The sequence below is a fragment of the Staurois parvus genome, unplaced genomic scaffold (genome assembly GCF_062004578.1).
Source record: "Staurois parvus isolate SC_StPar_1 unplaced genomic scaffold, SC_StPar_1.0 ptg000071l, whole genome shotgun sequence".
In the NCBI taxonomy this organism is placed as follows: Eukaryota; Metazoa; Chordata; class Amphibia; order Anura; family Ranidae; genus Staurois; species Staurois parvus.
The window spans coordinates 1,642,475-1,665,946 of NW_028317867.1; the positions used below are offsets into that span (position 1 = coordinate 1,642,475).

The 23,472-nt window shown below is 40.1% G+C and overlaps 1 protein-coding gene across 4 annotated transcripts in view; it reads right to left on the reverse strand.

Moving 5' to 3' along the window:
* The window catches only part of LNX1 (ligand of numb-protein X 1), a 250,324-nt gene that overhangs the window by 52,768 nt on the left and 174,084 nt on the right, over nt 1-23,472 (reverse strand). For all 4 annotated transcript variants that reach the window (XM_089669251.1, XM_089669250.1, XM_089669252.1 and 1 more), the window contains one exon: nt 8,795-8,972. In XM_089669251.1, coding sequence (XP_089525377.1) covers nt 8,795-8,972 — 178 coding nt within the window. The remainder of the gene's footprint in view (nt 1-8,794; nt 8,973-23,472) is intronic.

The window sequence follows — 23,472 nt, forward strand, 5'->3', positions numbered from 1 at the left end:
CAAACATGCAGGCCAATACACAGAAAAATGCAGCACAATTTAGCAAACATGCAGGCCAATACACAGTAAAATGCAGCACAACTTATCAAACATGCAGGCCAATACGCAGTAAAATGCAGCACAACTTATCAAACATGCAGGCCAATACGCAGTAAAATGCAGCACAATTTATCAAACATGCAGGCCAATACGCAGTAAAATGCAACACAATTGATCAAACATGCAGGCCAATACGCAGTAAAATGCAGCACAATTGATCAAACATGCAGGCCAATACGCAGTAAAATGCAGCACAACTTATCAAACATGCAGGCCAATACGCAGTAAAATGCAGCACAACTTATCAAACATGCAGGCCAATATGCAGTAAAATGCAGCACAATTGATCAAACATGCAGGCCAATACGCAGTAAAATGCAGCACAACATATCAGACATGCAGGCCAACACACAGTAAAATGCAGAACAACTTATAAAACATGCAGGCCAATACGTAGTAAAATGCAGCACAACTTATCAAACATGCAGGCCAATACACAGTAAAATGCAGCACAACTTATCAAACATGCAGGCCAATACACAGTAAAATGCAGCAGTGCAACACATCAAAAATGCATGGCAACACGCTTTAACACATTTTTTTTGTGCATTTGTATCTGCATTGTGGTATGAACAAGCTCTAATGTGTTTTCAGCTTTAGTTTTCTTCCCAACACACAAGTCAGTTCCGTCCTTCCTTTCTTCTGCCTTCCCCTCTTCCTGTATCCACATCCCCTTTCTATCTGTATACTGTACACTATAGATATACAGTATATTCTCTACCACAGTCCAGAAATATGTCAAGGTTAATTGTGTCCAGAATTGGCCTCAGAGTCTGTGCATGAGTTCATCCGCTCAGTCTCTGGTGTGAATGCTCCATGTCACTGTGAAACATAGAAATAAATAAAAGAGTCCTGAAATTATTCAGTAAGGCACTGTAAAGAGAAACGTCTTCAATTTGCCTAGTTAGGCGTCCACACATAAATGTGTGTTAAAAAATATAGACGCATTAAATAGGTCAAGGAATAAAAAATGGAATATGTCTGTTTGTGTTTAATGAATACCTCTCTGCATTTTATTGTAAGCTCATTTTCTGATTGCACTGTCAGTCTTGAAAATCCCTAGTAGGTGTCAATACATTTGTGCCTCTCAGTTTTAGCACAGCAGGCAATAGACCACATGTACTACAGCAACATTTCACTGAGACTAAAAACAGCACAGCCATCCTCCCCTCTATTAGAGGTCAGTCCAATGCAGAAAACAGCTTCAAAGTAGTTACTGCAGAGCATCCATGACCCTTCCAGTAACATGCCACAAAGTGATGATACATCTTGTTTAACAAGGTTTACAGGAAAGTGGGAGACTGCGTTTGGGACTGGGGCTGTCTTGGGAAATATGGAATGTGCACAAAATACCGATAAGGGCTAAGTGAGTAACTCAAAGCCCACTTACGTACTTTGTCCACATTTTTGTCCTCTTTTGCTGATTTAACACAGGGGCCAGAGCCAGAAGAAGACAGTTCTGATACTGAAGAACAGCTAGGGAGCTGCCAAGCCACAGAAATCTGTATGACTCCCATCTCATGAAGTTGTTATAACTTTCAAACATTATGGATTCTGAAATGTATCAGTTGCTAACCCATAGCTAAAATGTATTATTAACTTTCTGTAACAAAGCAACACAGATCTTAAAGCTGTATTTATCTCTGCTACGTAATTTTCTTTGTAGGGGCCCTCAGGTGGGTTATGCAAAAATGTGCTAGTATGCACAGCATATTAGTACATTATGGCAGACTTGACTGTCAAACAGTGCCCTCCAGAGCTGCGGAGGAATCGATCTAGCGGAGCTCAGAGGCATCCATCTTTGCACAGTCTTCCTTCCATGTTCCCTATCTTTGGCCATTTGATAGGTCTGGCCACGATGACATCACTCCTGCGCATGCGCACAAGAGTCACATTGCCCCGGCACAGATCAGGGCTGTAAATATTAGCTGAGCTGTGCATGCGCTGCTCAGTGAATATGACAGCTGACAGGCAGGAGGATACATTTATGCATGCCTGGTCCGCCTAGTAACTTCATATTGGGCTTCTTCTTAGCCCTAGTTGATTGTAGATTAGATTGTCGCTTTTAATCATTTTGTAGGAGGATGCATTTATGGCAGAAGAGACTGATAGGGTATCTTCTGTCATACATACCCTGCTTGTCAGCAAATTTAAAAAAAAATTAAGTTTACTTCCACTTTAAGTGAAAAAAAAAACTAAACCTAGTGAGAAAAGTGAACATTAAACAATAAGTAAACCCAACATTTCATATTCCTGATATGTGCCTGCTGTACCATGTCTCCCCCTCGCCCACACAGCTATTCACTGGGAAGATCAGGGTACTGCTGTTTCTCCTCTCCCAGCTCTTATACAGCTGTGAACAGAGCATATGTGATCACGCATAAAAAAGGAAAAAAAAAAGGTATTTATAATATTTTGTATATTTATGTATCTCAGTATACAAATGTTTTGCCTTTCATTTGTTATACAAGGCTGTTATACAAGGCTTGCCAATCCTTAGATGTGGTAACTGTATTAGTTTCCCTGTTTTTAGGCTTTTCCCTCTTCATTTTCACCTGGTGATCTGGCCTATAACACACTTTCTTTCTTAGAATGGCTACACTCACTCATTCACTGTATTTATGGAGCAGCAACATAGCCACCCTTGGTTAACAACATTGTAGAGGGTAATGTTAGCTAGACTAGTAGATTCAGATGAACTTTACACACGTGACTAACATATTAAAGCTTAATTTCAGTTAAAACATTTTAAGCAGTTACAGTAACATATATAAACTAATCATGTAGCACTTCTTACTCAAGCATATAAAAATTACAGGTACTCATATAGTGCCGCCAATTTATGTGGCATTTTACATATATATTGTACATTCACACAAGTCCCTAACCCTCAAGGAGAGTACAATCTAAGGTCCCTTATTTACATTCATACATGCACATATTAGGGACAATTTAGACAGGATCCAATTAACCTACCACCATGTCTTTGGAGTGTGGGAGGAAACTAGAGTACCTGGAGGAAACCCACGCAGGCACAGGGAGAACATACAAATTTCAGGCAGGTGGTGCCATGGTTGGGATTCGAACCAACAACCCTAGTACTGCCAGGTTTAAGTGCTAACCATGTAGCCACTGTGCTGCCTGAAAAATTATTATTATTATTATACAGTATTTATAAAGCACCAATAGTTTGCTCAGCGCTGTACATTACAAAGGGGGACAGAACATGTGACAGAACAATACCAATACAATGCAAAACATGAGGGGATTGAGGGCCCTGCTCTTTCGAGCTTACAATCTAGGAGGGAGGGGATGGTGGCACAGGAGGAGATAGCTGTGGGGGATGGAGTGGTAGGAAGAGTGCAGGAGATCGGCAGGTTAGCAGGGGGTGGGGTAGGCTTCCCTGAAGAGATGGGGTTTCAGGGTGCGCCTAAAGGAGAGGAGAGTAGATGATAATCTGATGGGTTGGGGCAGGGAGTTCCAGAGAATGGGTGAGACCCTGGAGATGTCCTGGAGGCAGGCATGGGAGGAGGAGACCAGGGAACTAGAGAGAAGGAGGTCTTGTGAGGAGCGGAGTGTGCGTGCTGGGCGGTACTTGGATAATAGGTCAGTGATGTAGTTTGGGGCAGTATGGTGGACAGCTTTGTACGTCAGTGTTAGGATTTTGAATTTGATCCGTTGCGCAATCGGAAGCCAGTGGAGGGATTGGCAGAGGGGGGTGGCGGAGATGGAGCGGTTGGAAAAGTGAAGGAGTCTGGCAGCCGTATTCAGGATCGACTGAAGCGGGGATAGCCAGCGGCAAGGCAGGCCAGTGAGGAGGGAGTTGCAGTAATCGAGTCGTGATATGATGAGGGAGTGGATGAGCTGTTTAGTGGTTTCTGGGGTTAGGAACGTGCGGATTTTGGTGATGTTGCGGAGGTGGAGTCTACATGAGTTTGTTAGTGATTGGACTTGGGGCTGGAAGGATAGGTTGGAGTCCAAAATGACACCAAGTACTCTGGCCTGCGGGGCGGGTTTGATGGTGGCGTTGTTGGATGTGATGGAGAAGTCAATGGGGGGTGGTGAAAAATAAATATATATGTCACTTTTGTGCAAAAAATAAATATAACTTTAACAAACAAGATGTGAATAATAAGTTTGACTTCATTAAATCAGTCCATCATATCACATAAATATCCAACACCAATGATATTCAAAGTGCTCGTGCTTAAAATCCACTTTGTGCAATCTTGTGCCAACAAAGTGCTCCCAGAACTCTCACCTCCAAAGCTCTTTGGAATAGCATATATGAATATATTTCCGTTATTCTCCTCCACTCCTCATGAATGCTCCATACACCTCTTCTCTTAAATGCCTGCCCACATCAGAAGCACCCCTTCTACCTTTGATGAGCCGTATCAACTCATTCACACATGCAAGAAATAACGCTTCATATGGTGCATTAAACTTTAAAACCAATATAATTTATTGCTCTTACATAAAAACAGCATAAAAAAGCATTTGTATTCCCATATCCAGCCTCCATGTATCACCTCCTGTTGTGGTCTGCCTCCAACTACGGTAGCTATTGGAGGTAAGAGTTCTGGGAGCACTTTGTTGGCACAAGATTGCACAAAGTGGATTTTAAGCACGAGCACTTTGAATATCATTGGTGTTGGACATTTATGTGATATGATGGATTGATTTAATGAAGTCAAACTTATTATTCACATCTTGTTTGTTAAGGTTATATTTATTTTTTGCACAAAAATGATATATATTTATTTTCTACGCTTTAGTAAGCAGCTCTACATCATTTTTTAATATATTTTGCACACACTATGTGGGAACACATGCAGATGTTAGCAGCAGCACACATTTATTGACACATTGAGGCACTATATTGAGTTGGTGCAGGAGTTTCTTACCCATTTAGTTACAGTAACATGTTTTTCCTTTTGGGATAAAGGTTTTACATAAATAAATAAAAGCTGATCATTGTAAGCATCCCTGTCAGCAATAAATTGTTTCAATCCTCGAACGAATGCAGCCACTACATCTAAGCTGCAATATATACATTTTTTTATGTTGGGTTTAGATATACTTTGATGTCTTCTACTGAGCCCTGGCCTCTATCCTGTTATAGTGTAATACATATATACCATAACAGCTCCCCAGCTGCACTTACTCCCTTTTCTTTTGCTTCAGCCATTAGACCCCGGTCACACTGGGTGTGACTTGGCATGCAATTTGCATGCCATGCGAATTGCAAATCGCATGCCAAGTCACACCCTATTGTCCGCAATTACTGCAGTCATATCGCTGCAGTTCTGACTTGGTCGGAGCACACCAATTTCTAAAGCAGTATATGCACTACATTTGGTGCGATTTGCATGGACATCTGTGTCAGATGTCTTGCAGATCGCACCTGAAATCAGCATCTCACCCGACTTTGAAATTGTGCGAGTTCACTGTAAGTCGCACGATTTCAAAGTCGGGCTTGCTGTGATCGGAGTGTAAGCAGTGAACAAAAAAAAAATACCCAGTACTTACTAGTGTAAAAAAACATGACTCAGCCCCCTCCTCTTATCATGTGACAGATTTAGTGCTTGGAGTTTGGTCCAGTACTGTCACATCAAGAGGGGACATTAAGAGTGATTTTTAGATTTCACATTGCTTCTTTTCTTGCTCCTGGTGACTTACAGAAGGTACTGCGGAGGGGGTATTAAAGCAAACCTGATGCTTTGTACTCTATGCACAAATAACAGGTTGCATTTAAAGAATAACTCTGCTTTTGTTGGAAAAAATTATAGAAATTAAAAAATTAATACAACATATACAGCTGCTGGAAATGCATATTGTAATTATTAAACACTTTTTCCTGCGGTTGCTGTAATTTTCTAAATTCAATGCAGTATGGCTCCTGGAGGTGTTCCCAACAGAATTGGTGTATAGAACGCCTCCAGAAATGTCACATCCGGCTTGTGTGAAGGAGTCTGTACTAAGATACAAGTCATCCTCTCCAATAAAAATGTCATTTTTAGTTAGATATTCCCTAAAGGCTAACCACTTCTACAGGGATGCAGACACTGCAGCTTTTTTACATCAGGACCATGGAAGTGCACCAGCTGATTAAAATTAATTAGTGGCTCACATTCAGATTCAGAATCTAAAGACAAAAAGTGGAACAAATGGCTTTTTTCAGGGCATAAACAATTGGGAATATGTAACAAAGGATGTTTAAATCCCTGCAATGTACATTGATCACTCAGGAGGGATTGTTCTTTCTCAGCAAAATTGGAGTTATTCTTTAAGGGATACATTGTGACACTTTACTATGTTTGAACAAGTTTGATGTAAATGCAGTTGCTTTCTGGGTAAACCATTATGCAGCAACAGCATATGGACCTTTGAGCTGCTGGTCATGTAGCACTTGCATGGTTTACTAGAGTTATAATTACCCTTTGCCTGTGTGCTTTACCATAAGATGGTAGTTGCCCCTGTGATTTGGCAAAGCAACTTTAAGTAAGAGAGCTTACTACTGGGATTCCAGAGATAAGTACATATAGCATATAACACAACACCATAGTAGATAAAAAAATACACCAGCCTAACTGTACTTTGGAGTGCTAATGCTTTTAAATTCCAGATCTGTGTGCAATAATTGGAATGTTTGCCCCTCTATGAGAATTCATTATCAGCATATCACTGATTAGGGCTGAAGCCTATGAAATTCTTTAAATTGCTTGTAAGAGTTCAGCAGAGACCAGCCAAGATTTGATCCACATGTGGGCAGGCTGATTGGATCGACTAGGGCAAAAACCAGCATGTCAGATTTCTAGCATGCCATTATTGGCAGTGGCTAGTAATAATCACTGTACTCTCGTGGCAGGGACGGCTCCCTGCAACCACCTCCCTCCGCTGGAAGAACACAATAGTTTTGGGGGAAGGATTCCCCCATCAACACTTTCTGTGCTGATGGGGATATCGAACAACTTTCTTTCCTGCAACCTGTGGTTACAGGAAAGAAAATTGAATAATCTACAGCAGGGGTCTCCAAACCTTTTAAACAAAGGGCCAGTTTACTGTCCTTTAGGCTTTGGGGGGCCGGACTGTTCCCAGTGGGAGTAAAAAAAAGCCCCAGCGTCAGTTGAAGTAAACAATGCCCCATCCTTGGTTTTAGCGGGAGGAATAATGCCCCAGTCTTGCTTTTAGTGGGAGGAATAATGCCCCATTGTTGGTTTTAGTCAGAGGAACAATGCCCCATTGTTGGTTTTAATCTGAGGAATAATGCCCCATAATAATGTCCATATTCGTTCATATATGCCAGCTTTTGGAGCTATGAATCATTTTGTCTATGTAAGATTATCCAGGGGAATGTACAAATATTAACTCCATGGTATGGACGTCAGGCTCTGGTAAAATGGCTGCCGCGAGCCCGCCCCTTCATTAGTACATCCCCTGAGTGCTCCTATATATAAGTATCATGGCACCAGTAGGCGTTAACCCTGATGAAGTCACGAGTCACGTGACGCAACGCGTCGGTACGCCATTTCCAGTATGAGGTGACGCACTTCCGGCAGCGGCCATCTTGCTGCACCCAGTATACCATGCAGTACACCCATAGAATGTGGTGACAGGCGTTTTTGTTACTGGGGATACATGTGAGTGCTTTACCTACTTTTATCTGCAATTTAAATAAAAGGATACTGCACTATGGAAGGTTTCTTGCTTTATACCCTATATATGCAATCTTGAGTGGAGGTGGAGTGAATAAGGTGCGCTGGGCAGAGGTCTTTACCCTATTCCAAAGTCCCTGTGATGAGGAGTGGAGTGAAGAGGATCTGTTACTATTAAATATAGCCCTGTGGCCCTGCGTGGGTCAATGTGTGGAGGTGAGCAGGCATTGCTGCCATTTGAGGATTTCTGTTTAATTTTCACTGGAGTGAAGGTCACATCAGCACGGTCTCACTTGCATGGACCTTATGTTTTCAAAACACAGAATTTGATTTGTAGAGATTGATATATAGCATTGGATGTTTTTGTTTTTTTTTTACTCTCATTAAAGAACCACTTCACTACTATTTGTATTTTTTCACCATAATAAGGTTATGTTTCACTTATATATTTGTTGAATGAGATGAATTCGTTTGCAATAATTTTTCACTGAGCACCATTGTGTTTGCATGGCAAGCAATATTTAACACTTATTTTTACTTATTAGATAGATTTTGTTTATAGCGCTGCACTATTCACAGTTTTTTGCAATATTACTTATTGGTGCCCCATCTTTGGTGCCTGTGGAAGGAATGGTCCCCCATTATTGGTGTCAGTGGATGGAAGGGTGCCCCAAGGGCCAGATAAAGGCAAGCAAAGGGCCACATCTGGCCCACAGGCCGCAGTTTGGAGACCACTGATCTAATGCCTGTGTTCATTAAGCTCATTTCAAATATCCTGGACCTGACCTTGTACGAAAAAGGGTCCTCAGCCTCAAAACAAATAGAGCATATTGTAAAGGTTTCCAGTTTTTTCCTATAAATTTTGACAATGGCCTGTTTGTTGCTGCCCGTTTCTTACTAATTCTATGTTTGTAGCACAAAAGGAAAAGAGACTTACTGCCAAAGGGAATACTAATCCTTAAAAACATTTGATAATATAACAAAGAAATGAATTACACATTTTAAAATAAACATCAGGATTTTATGAGACATTTTACCTGTTTTTACTCTGCTGTCTTTCCCAATTACTCCATCAGGATCTACACTTGTGACAAAGATAGGCAGGTCCCATTCCCAATTTGACACACCACCAGCCACTGTCATTCCCAGGGACTCTGTATGGTCCTTTACAATATTCACAACTTTCTCCACACACAGGATCGTCCGATTAGCATTCTGTGTAAAAACAACACATACTGTAATTAACTTGTGTATTAGAACACACATAATGTGAAAATAAAAGGAAAGAAGCCTAAATTATAAGTTCAGAAATAACAGTCATGTGAGTTACATAAAATAAATTGTTACATACTGTATAGGGATGATACAATAAGGAGAGCAAATACTAAAAAGTAAAACTGTTAGACACATCCACACTCAACACCTATGCCCACGCATTGACACTAAGGCCCCTTTCAGATGGGGTGGACCTGTCAGTGGATCCGATTGCTCAGCAGTGGATCTCTCCACTGATCCCCACTGAGCAGGCAGATGACAGGTCTGTGTCTGCTCCTCTGCTGCAGAACAGACACAGCATGCTGTTTTCTATGGGGCGGTTAGCTGGAAACGGACAGCCTTGTCCGTTTCCACCCAGCTATCACCCCACCTGCTAGACGGATGGGGAACCCCATCTGTCTGTTTTTAGCGTACAGGATCAGATTGGATGCCGGCAGGTGTCAGTGGACACATGTCTGCTGACACCCGCTGGTCCATAGTGGGCTAGGGATGGTCCAATCTGGTCCACTTGAAAAACTGACAGGTGGACCCGATTGGACCGTCAGTGTGAAAGAGGCCTAATAAACTGGATCATTTATCACACAAGTTAGAGACACAATTTCCTAATAATCAATTCAGCAAAGTCTCTGCGCAGGTTTACAGACCTGTGCATCTGTATTCCTGAGCAGCCATGTGTGACAGTTTGCAAAGTTCAAAAACAGATTTATTACTGAAGATAAGGCAGATTTACACCCTAAACAAATGCATAATTAAGAAGTCGCCACGGATGGGTTTCATTCAGTCACAAATGCGATTTTAGACCAGTCAAAAGAGGGAATTTAGGACTCGCTGCTTCTAGTCTACATTGCTTTTCCCTGGGACAGGATTGATAAATGACCCTCTAACACATTTCAAATCCAGATTGACAAGTTGTATTTGTAAGTGTGCATATGTATTTCCATAATTTGAACAGAAAGTGCCGATAGAATTGGCCACTTCAGACTGCTGCCTCTCTTGTTCACCACATGACTTTGATCCTTCCCTTTTTTCAGGTCCCATTCATATGCATTTTTCCAACAGATTGCAGAATTACCCCCTATGACAATGGGCACCAGTGACACCAAAAGGAACACAGTACCAGGGGAGGATCACTCAAATTCAGTGTGCTATTATCCTATGAAATAGGACGTACAAAATATCACTTAATTCACAAAGAATATTTATACTAATGTTAAGATAGCACCAAAAATTAATTATTGCTGCAGTATTATCTTTAGATGAGTCTCCAAACTGGAATCTCCATGCAGTTCATTAAACTACTTCTCTAGAGAAAGGTACATTTTAGGTGATAGCAGCAGTTATGTTTTATTAACAGCAAGAAGACAGTAGTAACTGCATAAGAACATACAGTATAGGCTTTGCTGAAGGATAGAATGAACTAATTAATGTGAAATAAATAATAATTATAAATAATAATAATATTAATAATGCACTTAAAATCAGTTGAATTGGTTTAAAATATAATATTAATTATATAAATATATTATGCAATGCAGCTATATATTTTCAATTATACAAAATCACAATCATGATAACAAATTCATTGTTTTGCTTGTCCTGACCTGGCTTAAAATTGAAATAATTTTCAAATGATTTATATGATATAACTATTTTTTCTGATAATGGAAATATATTGTAGCCAAGAACTTTGCTTATTATAAGCACAGATCTACAGGTACCTGGTGGTGGTTTTATAGGGAGCAGCATTGATCTACTGGTCCATAGTTTTCCCTTCATGGTTATTTTATGGTTCAGTGTTATGCAGGCCATAGATGGTTTGTTTATCAGACGATTTTTCGTCTGAAAGAATAATTGGTTGTTTTTTGCATTGTTAGTGGGGCAATGGCATTGGCTGATTTTGTGGTTCCTACTCATTTCGTTTATCGGTCAGGCTGGAAAATTCGTGAAAAACGACCGATTTTTGAAATCATTGGTGGCAACATTGGTTTACAGAACGAATGAGGTTTTGTTTTTCGAACGAAAAATCGGCCAATAAAGGAACCATTTATGGCCTGCATTAATGGGACAAGATTGCTTTATATAGCCCCTAAATTTTCGGGTAATGTACACACAAATTTGTTTAATAATATCAGCATAAGAACATTTAAAAAAAAATATGACCATAAGGCTGCTTTTCCAGGTTTGCAAATCTACTTTATTAAGATGCAAAAAGCTGGCAAAAAAATAGAAAACACAAAAAATGACATTTCCTCTAAAATGTAAACCAATCTTAGTATTATTATTTTATTCTTTATCTCCAGTTTTTAAACCCGCTGTCCTTTCATAAAGACCCCTTCAAAGCATGACAAACAACACAATTTTTATGTTTATGGTAAGATAAATATTTATATCGGAAAAACACAATGTGAAAGTTGTAACACGTGTCGCACACACATGTCACAGCTGCGTGTGAGCTAGGAGCAGAAGGAGAGGGAGCCACTCCCTGCAGCTGCTGGACAGGCAGCCCAACATGTAAGGATGGAAGGGAAGGCAGCACATCACTCTCCCTCTCTTATATTTATCTGCACATTACAAGGATTTGGTTAAAGACCCAAAAGAGAAAAGGCTTCATACAGATTTTGACCTATTTCTGTCAAATTCAATATAATGAGTTTTTAACAATGCATTAGAGTCTGGAAATAGTCATTATTTCAGTTCATTAGTTGCTCTATCTTTCTTCAACGGTCTATCGTTTTATTTTAAATGGGCATGTATTACACATTTTAAAATGTTAATTATGAATGCTTTTCTCAACAAAGGAGGTGAGTTTCAGCCAACTCTTCTTTCACTATGTATTTCCTTGAATCTAGATTGTGTAACTGATAAAGTGGAGATGGAGTTTCTTATCTTATGTTAGTTTCATGGAGGCAGCAGTGTCACACATTGATGAAAAAGCCCTGGAGCTGCAGAGGGAAAAGTGAAAATAGAAAGTGATTAGAGGCTTGTCTATCTCTTTAGAAGTTGTTTCTCCTCCAGCTTTTCTCATCATATCCTATTCTTTCTTATCTTGTAGGTCTGTGGAACAGCAGTAAAGTGACACATTAACAAAGTGATATAACATACAGTATATACGCTCACCAGCCACTTTATTAGGTACACCTTTGCTAGTGCCAAGAAAATATCCTCCACACCATTACACCACCACCAGCCTGAACCATTGATACAAGGCAGGATGGATCCATGTTTTCATGTTGTTTACGCTAAATTTTGACCCTGCCATCTCAATGTCACAGCAACCAGTCTGCCCATTCTCCTCTGACCTCTGACATCAACAAGGCATTTTTGTCCACACAACTTCCGCTCACTGGATTTTTTCACTTTTTCAGACCATTCTCTGTAAACCCTAGAGATCGTTGTGTGTGAAAATCCCAGTAGATCAACAGATTTTGAAATACTCAGACCAGCCCGTCTGGCACCAACAACCATGCCATGTTCAGAGTCACTTAAATCCCCTTTCTTTCCCATTTTGATGCTCGGTTTGAACTTCAGCAAGTCATCTTCACCACGTCTACATGCCTAAATGCATTGAGTTGTTGCATTGATTGGCTGATTAGCAATTTGAGTTATCAAGCAATTGAACCGCTATAACTAATCATATTGTAAAGCGCTGAGCACACTGTTTGCGCTATATAAATCCTGTATAATAATAATAATAATGATGAAGTGGCTGGTGAGTGTAATTGTAACACAAGCCACTTTAAAGTTTAATTAAAAAGAAAAAAAAAGGTTGTTGCTACTTTAAGAGAAGTATGGCCAAAGCTTTTTTGGTTACACTTCTCTTTAGGGTCACAAGAGAACACTTCTGTACTTTTGTACATAGTGACCCAAAGCTATTGCCTGCTATTGGCTGATGGAGCAGAGCCAATCTAAGCTCTGGAAGGATCCCGACAATATTGTCAGGATCTATCTCTAGGCCCATGACTGAGAGCTGGAGCCAATTGTGCCTGCCGCTTCTGCTGCCTGGTGCTCCAATGAGTGCTGGAGGAGAAGAACAGTGCAGAGTTGAGTAGTTCAGTTAAATACACTGGGGAGGGCTGGCAACACTCTGTCCACAAAAACGCTGTGTGTTGTCAGGCCACAGTAAGACTTAATGGGTAGATTTTTAGCATATTATTATTATTATTATTATACAGTATTTATAAAGCGCCAATAGTTCGCTCAGCGCTGTACATTACAAAGGGGGACAGAACATGTGACAGAACAATACCAATACAATGCAAAACATGAGGGGATTGAGGGCTCTTTCGAGCTTACAATCTAGGAGGGAGGGGATGGTGGCACAGGAGGAGATAGCTGTGGGGAATGGAGTGGTAGGAAGAGTGGAGGAGGTCAGCAAGTTAGCAGGGGGTGGGGTAGGCTTCCCTGAAGAGATGGGTTTTCAGGGTGCACCTAAAGGAGAGGAGAGTAGGTGAGAATCTGATGGGTTGGGGCAGGGAGTTCCAGAGGATGGGTGACACCCTGGAGAAGTCCTGGTGGCGGGCATGGGAGGAGGAGACCAGGGAACTAGAGAGAAGGAGGTCTTGTGAGGAGCGGAGTGTGCGTGCTGGGCGGTACTTGGATAATAGGTCAGTGATGTAGTTCGGGGCAGTATGGTGGACAGCTTTGTACGTCAGTGTTAGGATTTTGAATTTGATCCGTTGCGCAATCGGAAGCCAGTGGAGGGATTGGCAGAGGGGGTTGGCGGAAACGGAGCGGTTGGAAAGGTGAATGAGTCTGGCAGCCGTATTCAGGATCGACTGAAGCGGGGATAGCCAGCGGTGAGGCAGGCCAATAAGGAGGGAGTTGCAGTAGTCGAGTCGTGATTTGATGAGGGAGTGGATGAGCTGTTTAGTGTTTTCTGGGGTTAGGAACGTGCGGATTTTGTCGATGTTGCGGAGGTGGAGTCTGCACAAGTTTGTTAAAGATTGGACTTGGGGCTGGAAGGATAGGTTGGAGTCCAGAATGACACCAAGTACTCTGGCCTGTGGGGCGGGTTTGATGGTGGCGTTGTTGGATGTGATGGAGAAGTCAATGGGGGGTGGTGTGCGGGCTGGGGGGAAGCATATGAAAAGGCATTTATTTTACATCATGGGAGATACCACTCAATGCTGTATGGTTAGTTCAAATCTAAGCACTGCAACTTATATATTTTTTTAATGTAATGTTACGGGGTATTAAAGTGTATCTGTATTTAGTATATACGCATGTTGAGCTTCAAGTGTATCTGTATTTACTATTTAGTATATATGTTGTGCTCCATTCTTTTGATTTATTAGGACATGAAATTAGCCCACTGAAAGTGCTTCCCTTTCTCCTTCTTATGTCTGAGTGCTTTATAAGCTGCATCTTATATGACTTTAGGAAAGTCAGAAGGTAAGCCCACCCTTTTCTGTACAGAAGCTCCCAATAATCATATTGTGGATGCACAGATCCTCCTTTTGCTGTCTGGTTCTCTGAGAGGGATATCTTGCAAAGATCCAGCTTGTGGACACACTTCTCTGTACCCAAGCTGGCTGAAGAGTGAGCAAGATGGTGGTACATATACAGCTTTTTTTCCTTGTTATGTACTAATGTAGTAATGTAGACAATTACATATACAATTGCCAAATACCACTTAAAGTGATTGTAAAGGCAGATTTCTTTATCAAATAACAAACAAGTTATACTTACTTGGTCTGTGCTTTGTTTTTTATCCTCCTCTTCTCAGGTCCCCCACTGGCACTCCTGCCTAGTGCCTCCATATCAAGCAGCTTGCTATGGGTGCACCCGAGCAGCCTTAGGTATTGGGAAGGAGGGGGAGCTAAACACAGAAGGTTTTTTACCTTCATGCATAGAATGCATGAAGATAAAAAACATTGAGCCTTTACAACCACTATAAGGTGCAGATCGGATATATAATCCATGAAAGACTTCAGTGGAGAATCAGAAAAGAAATATGGATTTTCCTTCAACAGGCCCATTGAACTTAATGCTATATGCATTTTTTGTGCTTTTAAGCATATCTTGCACCATGGAAAATCTATTTTCTTGAATTCTCCTCTGTTTGTCTGCATAACACATACACACAAATGTGTGTTTAAATCAAATAAAAATGCACTTGAATCTATTAAAAGCATGTGTTACTGCATATGCATAGGTGTGAGAGGGCACTAAATCTCTCAGGCTAACTTGCTGAAGCTTCTACGGGGACCTTTGTACATAAAGGATCAAGTCTGTGGGGGGCTTAATAAAGCACTTGCAGAACACACTAAAAAGTCATCTTATTGGGCCGTGCACCTGGAAAAGTGATTTAGGATGAGAGCTACATTACGGTTTAAGAAAAATCTGGTGACTCATTATTCTGTTAGACAAAATTTATCTTTACCAGAAAAAGTATTTAAATGGTTTAAGTCCAGTAGTAATGACATTTTGGAAGAAAGTTTTCAGCTTACCAAACTTGTAAACTATATTTTTTCCATGGGAATCTAAGATTGCTTTTTTGCTATTATTGCCTTCATAAGAAATCAAACATACTAAGATGCTTTGTAAAATATGGTAACAATTTAAAAACGCTCAATGAAAACTATATTTTATTTGACATCATTATCAAATTGTTTATAGCTTTGTCAATAAAATGAGTTATGATAGTTAATCATACCTATGTATTCAAATACTGAATTCTTCCATTCTTCACAGCCAAAATGATGTGCTTATTAATAGCATGTATATATCACTCAGGGAATGAGTTATGATGGTGTGTTTGGGCTCTGTACATTGATTATTTTCTACTATTGGACTCACTTGTACTAAAATAAACTAAACCAAAATACAGAATTATTTTCTAAAGCTTCCAGCCAAAAACGTTTTCTATGTAATAATATCTATATCAGGGGCGGACTGACAACTCATGGGGCCCCCAGGCAATAGGGGATCACGGGGCCCCTGTGTCCTTGCCCACACTCAAAAAAAGCCTATAAAAGGTTCCAGGGGCATTTTATGGGGCCCCCTATTGACCCCGGGCCCTCGGGCAGCGCCCGAGTGCTCGAATGGTCAGTCCGCCCTTGATCTATATTATTCAGTAGATGTACTTTTTATATTAGCTTAACCTCCCTGGCGGTATGATTATTTCAGATTTTTGGTGCTGAAAGCGGTACCATTATTTTGCATGGAAATATATAGTTTTTTTATTGTAGGCTGTAATATTTAGGAATAACTCACTGAAATCTGTCCGAACAAGAGTCTATTAAACATCCCGGGTATGATAAAATTTGAAACACAAAATCATAAATTATAATTTAATAAATAATCATAAAAAATAATAATATAATAATAATACATTTAATTCAATAATATAATCAAACCAAAAACACTGAAATTTGAAATATAGCGCCAAGTTCGCACATCGCTGAGCAAATTCGCAAAATCGTTTTCAGTGTCTGATGACGAATTTCCCCACAAATCATTATCACTCAATTCTGCAAGTGGTTCTGATTTACTATCGCTGTTCTCTAGCTGATCTAAACCGCTTTTGACCTAAAGGGACACTTTTTGGACTCCATGGACGTTTCTCAGTTTCCAGGCAGAAAGAACAGACAAAATGCAGGTGGGGGGCAGGACAAAGCAGTAGGGACAAAATGTATGTGAAATAGGTTGAAACAGCAATGTTTTACTGTGTAAAATGAAAAAAAAAAAAAAAAGACATTTTTTAAAATTTTTAAATTTCCCGCCCGTACGTCCCGACGTCACAGGGACAGGACACAGAAGCCGGATGCCGGCATCGGCCGAAGGAGATGGCCGGGGACGCTGCAGGGGACACATCGTGGGAGCGCAGGGTAAGGTAAGTGAAGAACAGATGCCAGAGCAGTGCCGCATGGTATTCCCGAGTGTAGCTCGGGGTTACCGCTCTTGGTACTGAAATGTTACCCCGAGCTACACTCGGGAATACCGCCAAGGAGGTTAACATCCCTAGACTGCTCAATATTTTTTTTTAAAGATTTAGTGCTTTTTTCATATATTTTCTGTAATATATTCAGAAATTAAACTTTTTTTTAATTATTATTTTGTTAGATAAAAAATATTCTGTATGAATATACAGCTAAAACTTTTAAATTTCCTTTTAGTGGGTGGATCTCAAATTTTCATGTGTTTACCTGTATATTCTTAGCTGTTTTGTTAACAAAAAGACTGTTTTATAGCGCTTAAAGTATAACTAAAGGCAAAGCTTTTTTTAAGTTTTGGATAGAGGGGAGAGGGATTAGAAAATCTATCAGTTTTTCCTGTTGTTTGTGCGCTCGTTAGGGAGATTCACCCTCTCTGTTCTGTTTACCATTGAAAGTAAAAGAAAATCCCAAATTTTGGGTTGTGCCCAGAAAATTAATAGAAAGGAAATGTTCCTATGGGGACATTCATTCTGGTGACCTTGGGGGCCCCAAGAGATTCCCTTAATTTGAAGAGATTTCCTCTCACTTCCTGTTTGGCTATGGGACAGGAAGTGAAGAGAAATCTCCCAATGGGACACAGATGGCAAAAATAAACTTTACAGGGGATATAACCTATCTTTACTATATTCAAAATGAAAAATATGTTTTGCCTATAGTTCTACTTTAACAGCTCAAGCTCCAATTTACACACACAATTCAATGATTCATAAGCTTATGTGCTTCCTACATGCCTGTTCTGTTCAAATAGGTCCAGAGCAACAATAATTATCTGCGATTCTGTGCCATGCGCCTTGCACTTAATGTTAGTTTGAAAAATAATTAGGATTTTGTAGGTATACTAAAAAATAATTATAATGCATTTGTTTAACCACTTGCCTACCGGGCACTTATACCCCCTTCTTTACCAGGCCAATTTTCAGCTTTCAGCGCTGCCGCACTTTGACAATTGCGCGGTCATGCAAGATTGTACCCATATGAAATTTTTATCATTTTTTTCTCACAAATAGAGCTTTCTTTTGGTGATATTTAATCGCTGCTGGGCACTTTACTTTTGCGCTATAAACAAAAAAAAAAAGTTTTTTTCGTTTCTATTATAAAATTTTTCAAACAGGTAATTTTTCTCCTTCACTGATGTGCATTGATGAGGCAGCACTGATGGGCACTAATAGACGGCACTGATGGGAACTGATAGGCAGCACTAATGGGCACTGATAGGCAGCACGGATAGGCAGCACTAATGAGGTGGCACGGATAGGCGGCACTGATAGGTGGCACTGACTGGCATCACTGCTGGGCACTGACTGGCGGCACTGCTAGGCATTGACTGGCGCAACTGCTGGGCACTGACTGGCACAACCGCTGGGCACTGACTGGTGGCACTGACTGGCAGCACTGCTGGGCTGCACTGATGGGCACTGGTGGGTGGCACTGGTGGGCACAGGTGGGTGGCACTGGTGGGCACATGTGGGTGGCACTGCTGGGCACAGGTAGGTGGCACTGCTGGGCACAGGTGTGTGGCACTGCTTTTGTGGCACAGGTGGATGCACTGCTTGGCGCAGGAGGGTGCACTGCTGGGCACAGGTGGGCGGAACTGGTGGGTGGCACTGCTGGGCATTGATCATCAGGGCACTGATCATCAGTTCAGGAGAGCGTGTTCTGGGAGGACGTCATATGACACCCTCCTAGAACTGGCCGGCTGCAGTGTAGCCGTCATTCGGCTATCTGCGGTTGGCAAGAAGTTAAAATGCATAAATGTCATAAATAAAGCCATTAGCAATACTTCCATAATGCTACAATTATTTATTTTGATAAGGTTTTTTTGTGATTATTTACTGCTTGTGAAATGTGCATAAAACCTATCCCTGAGAAAGTCATATAATTCGTGATGTAACATGTAGGAAGGAAGTGTGCGGACATAATTTCTGGATGGACGGCAGCTGCCATCTTGGTACACCTGTTCCTATTTATTTTATTACCAATGCTTGTTTGGGTCTCCTGGCCTGATTTTAAAAGTTGAGTATTCTTTACCTGGTATTTTTACATTAAACATGGACATATTACACTACAAGATGTCCTTTGATGTTTTGATGTTTCAACATGGATTTCTGATAAGGAATTGGAGAAGGAGCCAGTAATGTACGCTTACAGAGGAGAACTGGTTGGATTTTGGGTTGTTATTAAAGCGCATTTGAGCTATATTCCCTGTAGGTCAAAATGGGAAGTGAACGTGCACACTAGCTGGGGGAGCATTTTTTAAGGGTGATCACTGTTCAAGTCACACGTGGACAATATGCTGATTTTAAGATTTGTCTGCATTACAGATCTTGAATTTTATTACATTTACAGACATTTATTCACAGATTGTCACTGGGTTGAGGGCTGAGCCGGGTGTTTATTATTCATCATTTTATTTTTCTTTTATTTTGTGTGCTTTATTTTATATATATTTTTATATATAATTATCATTAGTATTGTTATTATTTTTATATATGCCTTGATATATATCACTCAGATTGTTTATTTGCACATATGTTGAAGTTTCACTTATTGATTTGTTCATATTCGGTATTGCCTAGCAGGTCATCTAGTCTGTTTGGATATTTTTATTCACTTGTGTTTGGTTATTCTTTAGGTATGCACTTATATCACCTTAGTTGGGGGCTCTGTCAGTAGTTTACTTTTTGCTTTATGGTTTGGTTTAGTGAGTAGCGCAGCACTATTTATCATTCATTTATTTTTTAGTGGTGTAGGAACACAATTTAGTGTTTTCAGCCACTCTTATGTTATCATATTAGGTTTGGCAGTGCAAAAGGATTTTTTCTTTATTTGTTTAAAATTCATAATTGTCAAAAATAAAGCCATTAACAATACTTCAATAATACTACAATTATTTATTTTGATAAGGGGTTTTTTTTGCAATTATTTGCTGCTTGTGAAATGTGTATAAAAACAGCAATACACATTTTATACAGAAATACATATTTAAGGGAATATGAAGTATTTTGGATAACGTCATTAGACTGCCTAGATGACAATTGCACTGATTCATTGTAATTCAGATGAAATCCCATGAAGTGACTCTGCAAAATGGATTAAAAGACTTTTATGTTTTCCTAATTCTTAGTGAAAGTATCCTTTCATGTCAAATAAAGGGCACTGCTGGTAAGTGCAAATGTTATTCTATTTTTCCAACATGTGTGCTGCTCTAAGTTTAGAAACACTGTTACAACGCACACGTGGATGAGCCACTGAACAGAGCTGAATGTGAAAAACAGACATATTTTTGTATGCGGATAGAAAAATGTAGGGCAGGCAGATCTCTGCAAGATAAATGCCACAGTGCAATCTGTAATTCATGTATACTGAGGTAGCACAGTACAGTGTCAATGTAGGACAGGTCTAATATTATAAAATAATGCAGCACATAGATTTGTGATTGAGAGGCACGTTGAATGATGGGCTTTAGAAAATTGTAGAAGTAAGATTAAAAGGAAATAATAAATGTACTATTCCAGTTCCTAGACACGTAGGGCCAATTTCACATCTACTAGACTGACCATAACTACTTTAGAGAAAAAAGCCTGTTTACAGAGCTGAGTAGCTAAAGCTCATATTACACACACAGATGAATGAGGCAGGGGATTGACTCGTCCCACACCCCAGCCTATAAGATTATTTGTTATATGCATATTATCTTGACTCCAGGCTACGAAATGACATTGGACTTCCAATTTTATTATTGTACTGCCTTCTGAGGATTTGAAGGATGCAGCAATATGCAGATTTATCAATAGTTGGAAGGCATTGGACATGCAATTTTATTATTGTACTGCCTTCTGAGAATTTGAAGAATGTAGCAATATGCAGATTTATCAATAATTGGAAGGCAATGCAGTCATCACATTGTACTACCACAGATCACTTGCCCAAATTTCAGCCTTGGTGTGGTATAGGTAGTCAATATGTGGATTTGTGATAAGAGTATATCTCTTTTTTTTGTTTAATTTTTTTTATAATTCTTTATATAAAGGCTAACTCCACCTTTAGAAACATATTACACTCATATTTAGGGTGTAACATCTCCTACGCACCCCCCCCCCATCCATGACAGCATGCGGGGGATCTTCTCCCATGCAGCAGCTGTCAAATTTGAAATTGGTGTGGCTGTGTGTGGCTCTGCTCGCACAGTCATGGCATTCATTCACATTTCATCACAATCTGTGAATGAGTGATCTACAAGTCCTGTCTGCCATCGAGACAGACAGACTTTTAGCTCTCAGTGGAATACAGGTGGGGTGATCACCGAACTCATAGTCCATTGACACTCCTCCAGCTCACTAACTGACAAGCCTGTACAGAGGTAAGGGGAGGAGCTGGAGGAAGAGTTTGCAGAAGTCTGATGTTGCAGCTATGATCCACTGATCATGGTTGCAATGCTTTGTAGGCTGCTGGAAAAAAAACAATAAGTGCACAAAAATATGAGCATTTATTATTTTTAAAGGTGAATAGTAGTATGTAACACTGGTATCCTACAATGATATGCACATATTTGAGAGGACAACAAAGTTGCATTACTTGATATCTGTGCCCCTTGAGTTCTGTTGCCCGTGGGGTGGGTGTCAATTTGTAGGATAAAGTATACAGAGTTGTAAGACCCAAAAAGAGAGTGTTTTTATTTTTTAATACCTGTTGAACAGGGGGAACCCTAATTTGGTTGTAGGTCTTAATGAGAGGTGAGAGAGGGGGCAACAGGTATAGGTGTAGGTAAGAAAGGGTCTAGGGCAGTAGAAAGCGGAAAAAAGCACGGTGGGGGGGTTATATATATTTTATAACATACCCCCACTGGTGCTAAGACCTTTCCATGCTACAACCCCATCCCTTTCCTCCATGCCTTGTCCTTTTTTGTTGTAGCCGTACTTGCTATCGGGAAATCTTCAATAGTGTCTCCCCATTCTCTGGAAAGGCAGATGATCGATGAATGCAAGAGGGAAGAATGGTGTTTTGTGTGCACATTCTAGGATTCTCATATTGTCTCTTGAAGGAATGGCTCTGGCTCTTTCAATAAACATATTTCACCTATGCTGGAATGCTACTGTCTCTGCATTAACTAAAACCTATTTTACGGTAAAAAAAATGACTTATCCTGAAGAACTTTTGGATCTGTCCTGTTTACAAACGCTTGACCACAATGATTACACGGCTGCTTTATTAAAGTCACTTTGATTCAACTGTAACATTTCCCTTCTATCAACAGTTTGCCCAGATGTGTCTTTGTTTAAAGAATGGCTGCTTAAACACGTCATTAGGGAGAGACATTTCTTCCTCCTGTCTCAGACAGATTGGTGACCCAGCTGTGCACTCCACTTCTCAGCATGCAAATCACTGGCTTGCACTAACATTTGTTTTCTTCAATGACCAATCATCTTCAATATAGGGATGAATGATAGCTGGAGGAGTTGGAGTGCTATGAACCAGATGCTGGGATGTGGTCACAAGGTTCTTGATCTAGGCTTTAATCCAGACACAGCAAAGAAGTTAAGCCTCTTACAGCTGTTATCATAACACGTTACATTTTGATATAAGAGACAGGACTATCATTGTGCTCAGCCTGGGTTCACATCTGCAGAACCCAGGACAGAAGAAGCAGACCTAGAACGGGTCCATTTTATCATATGCAAATTATACTCTTCCCAGTGAATGAGACTTTGTTTTATCCTAATGAACATCTAATACAAGATGAACGCAGGAGCTTTTCTCAAACACTCATGGAATTTGACTAGTTACACAGGAAATGCATGGATTCTTTGGCGTGCTAAGAAGTACTTGTCATGACATAGAAAGAGAAGATTACCAGATACTAAACTAATAATCCTTAATGCTTTAGAAATTAGGGTAGTCACCCAAAAAGTCAGTTATATAAAGATATAAGCTTCTTCATAAAAAAACAACATTAGGAGACATACATCCAAAATTGTTAAAAATGTTCTCCAGGAAATAGAGTCTTTGGCAGAGGGGGCTTCTTAGTAATCTGCATCCCTCAGCTCATTATTATTATTAATATTGATGTGCTAGATTTATATAGTGCCAACAGTTTGGGCAGCACTTTACAAAATGGCAGACATTACAGTTAAAATGCAATTCAATACAAGAGAAATCAGAGGGCCATTAGCTTACACAAGAGATCCAGGAGCACCCTGGGGGGAATTTATCAAAACAGGAGCAGCTATGCATGACTACCAATCGGGGTCTATCTTCAACTTGTTAAGGTGAGCCTTGAAAATGAAAGATAGAAGCTGATTGGTTGCCATGCACAGCTGCTGCATGTCCTGTCTGCTTCATTTCTGATAAATACCCAGAGTCCCATATAAGAGTCCCATTTAAGCCATAATCCAAAATCAAATGTAAATAGATATACAGGTTGGTAGGGGAGGTGCTGGTGTACCTATTTATATAACTGTATTATTATCTAAGACAGCTTCTCCCAGTATGATTGTAAGGTAGCA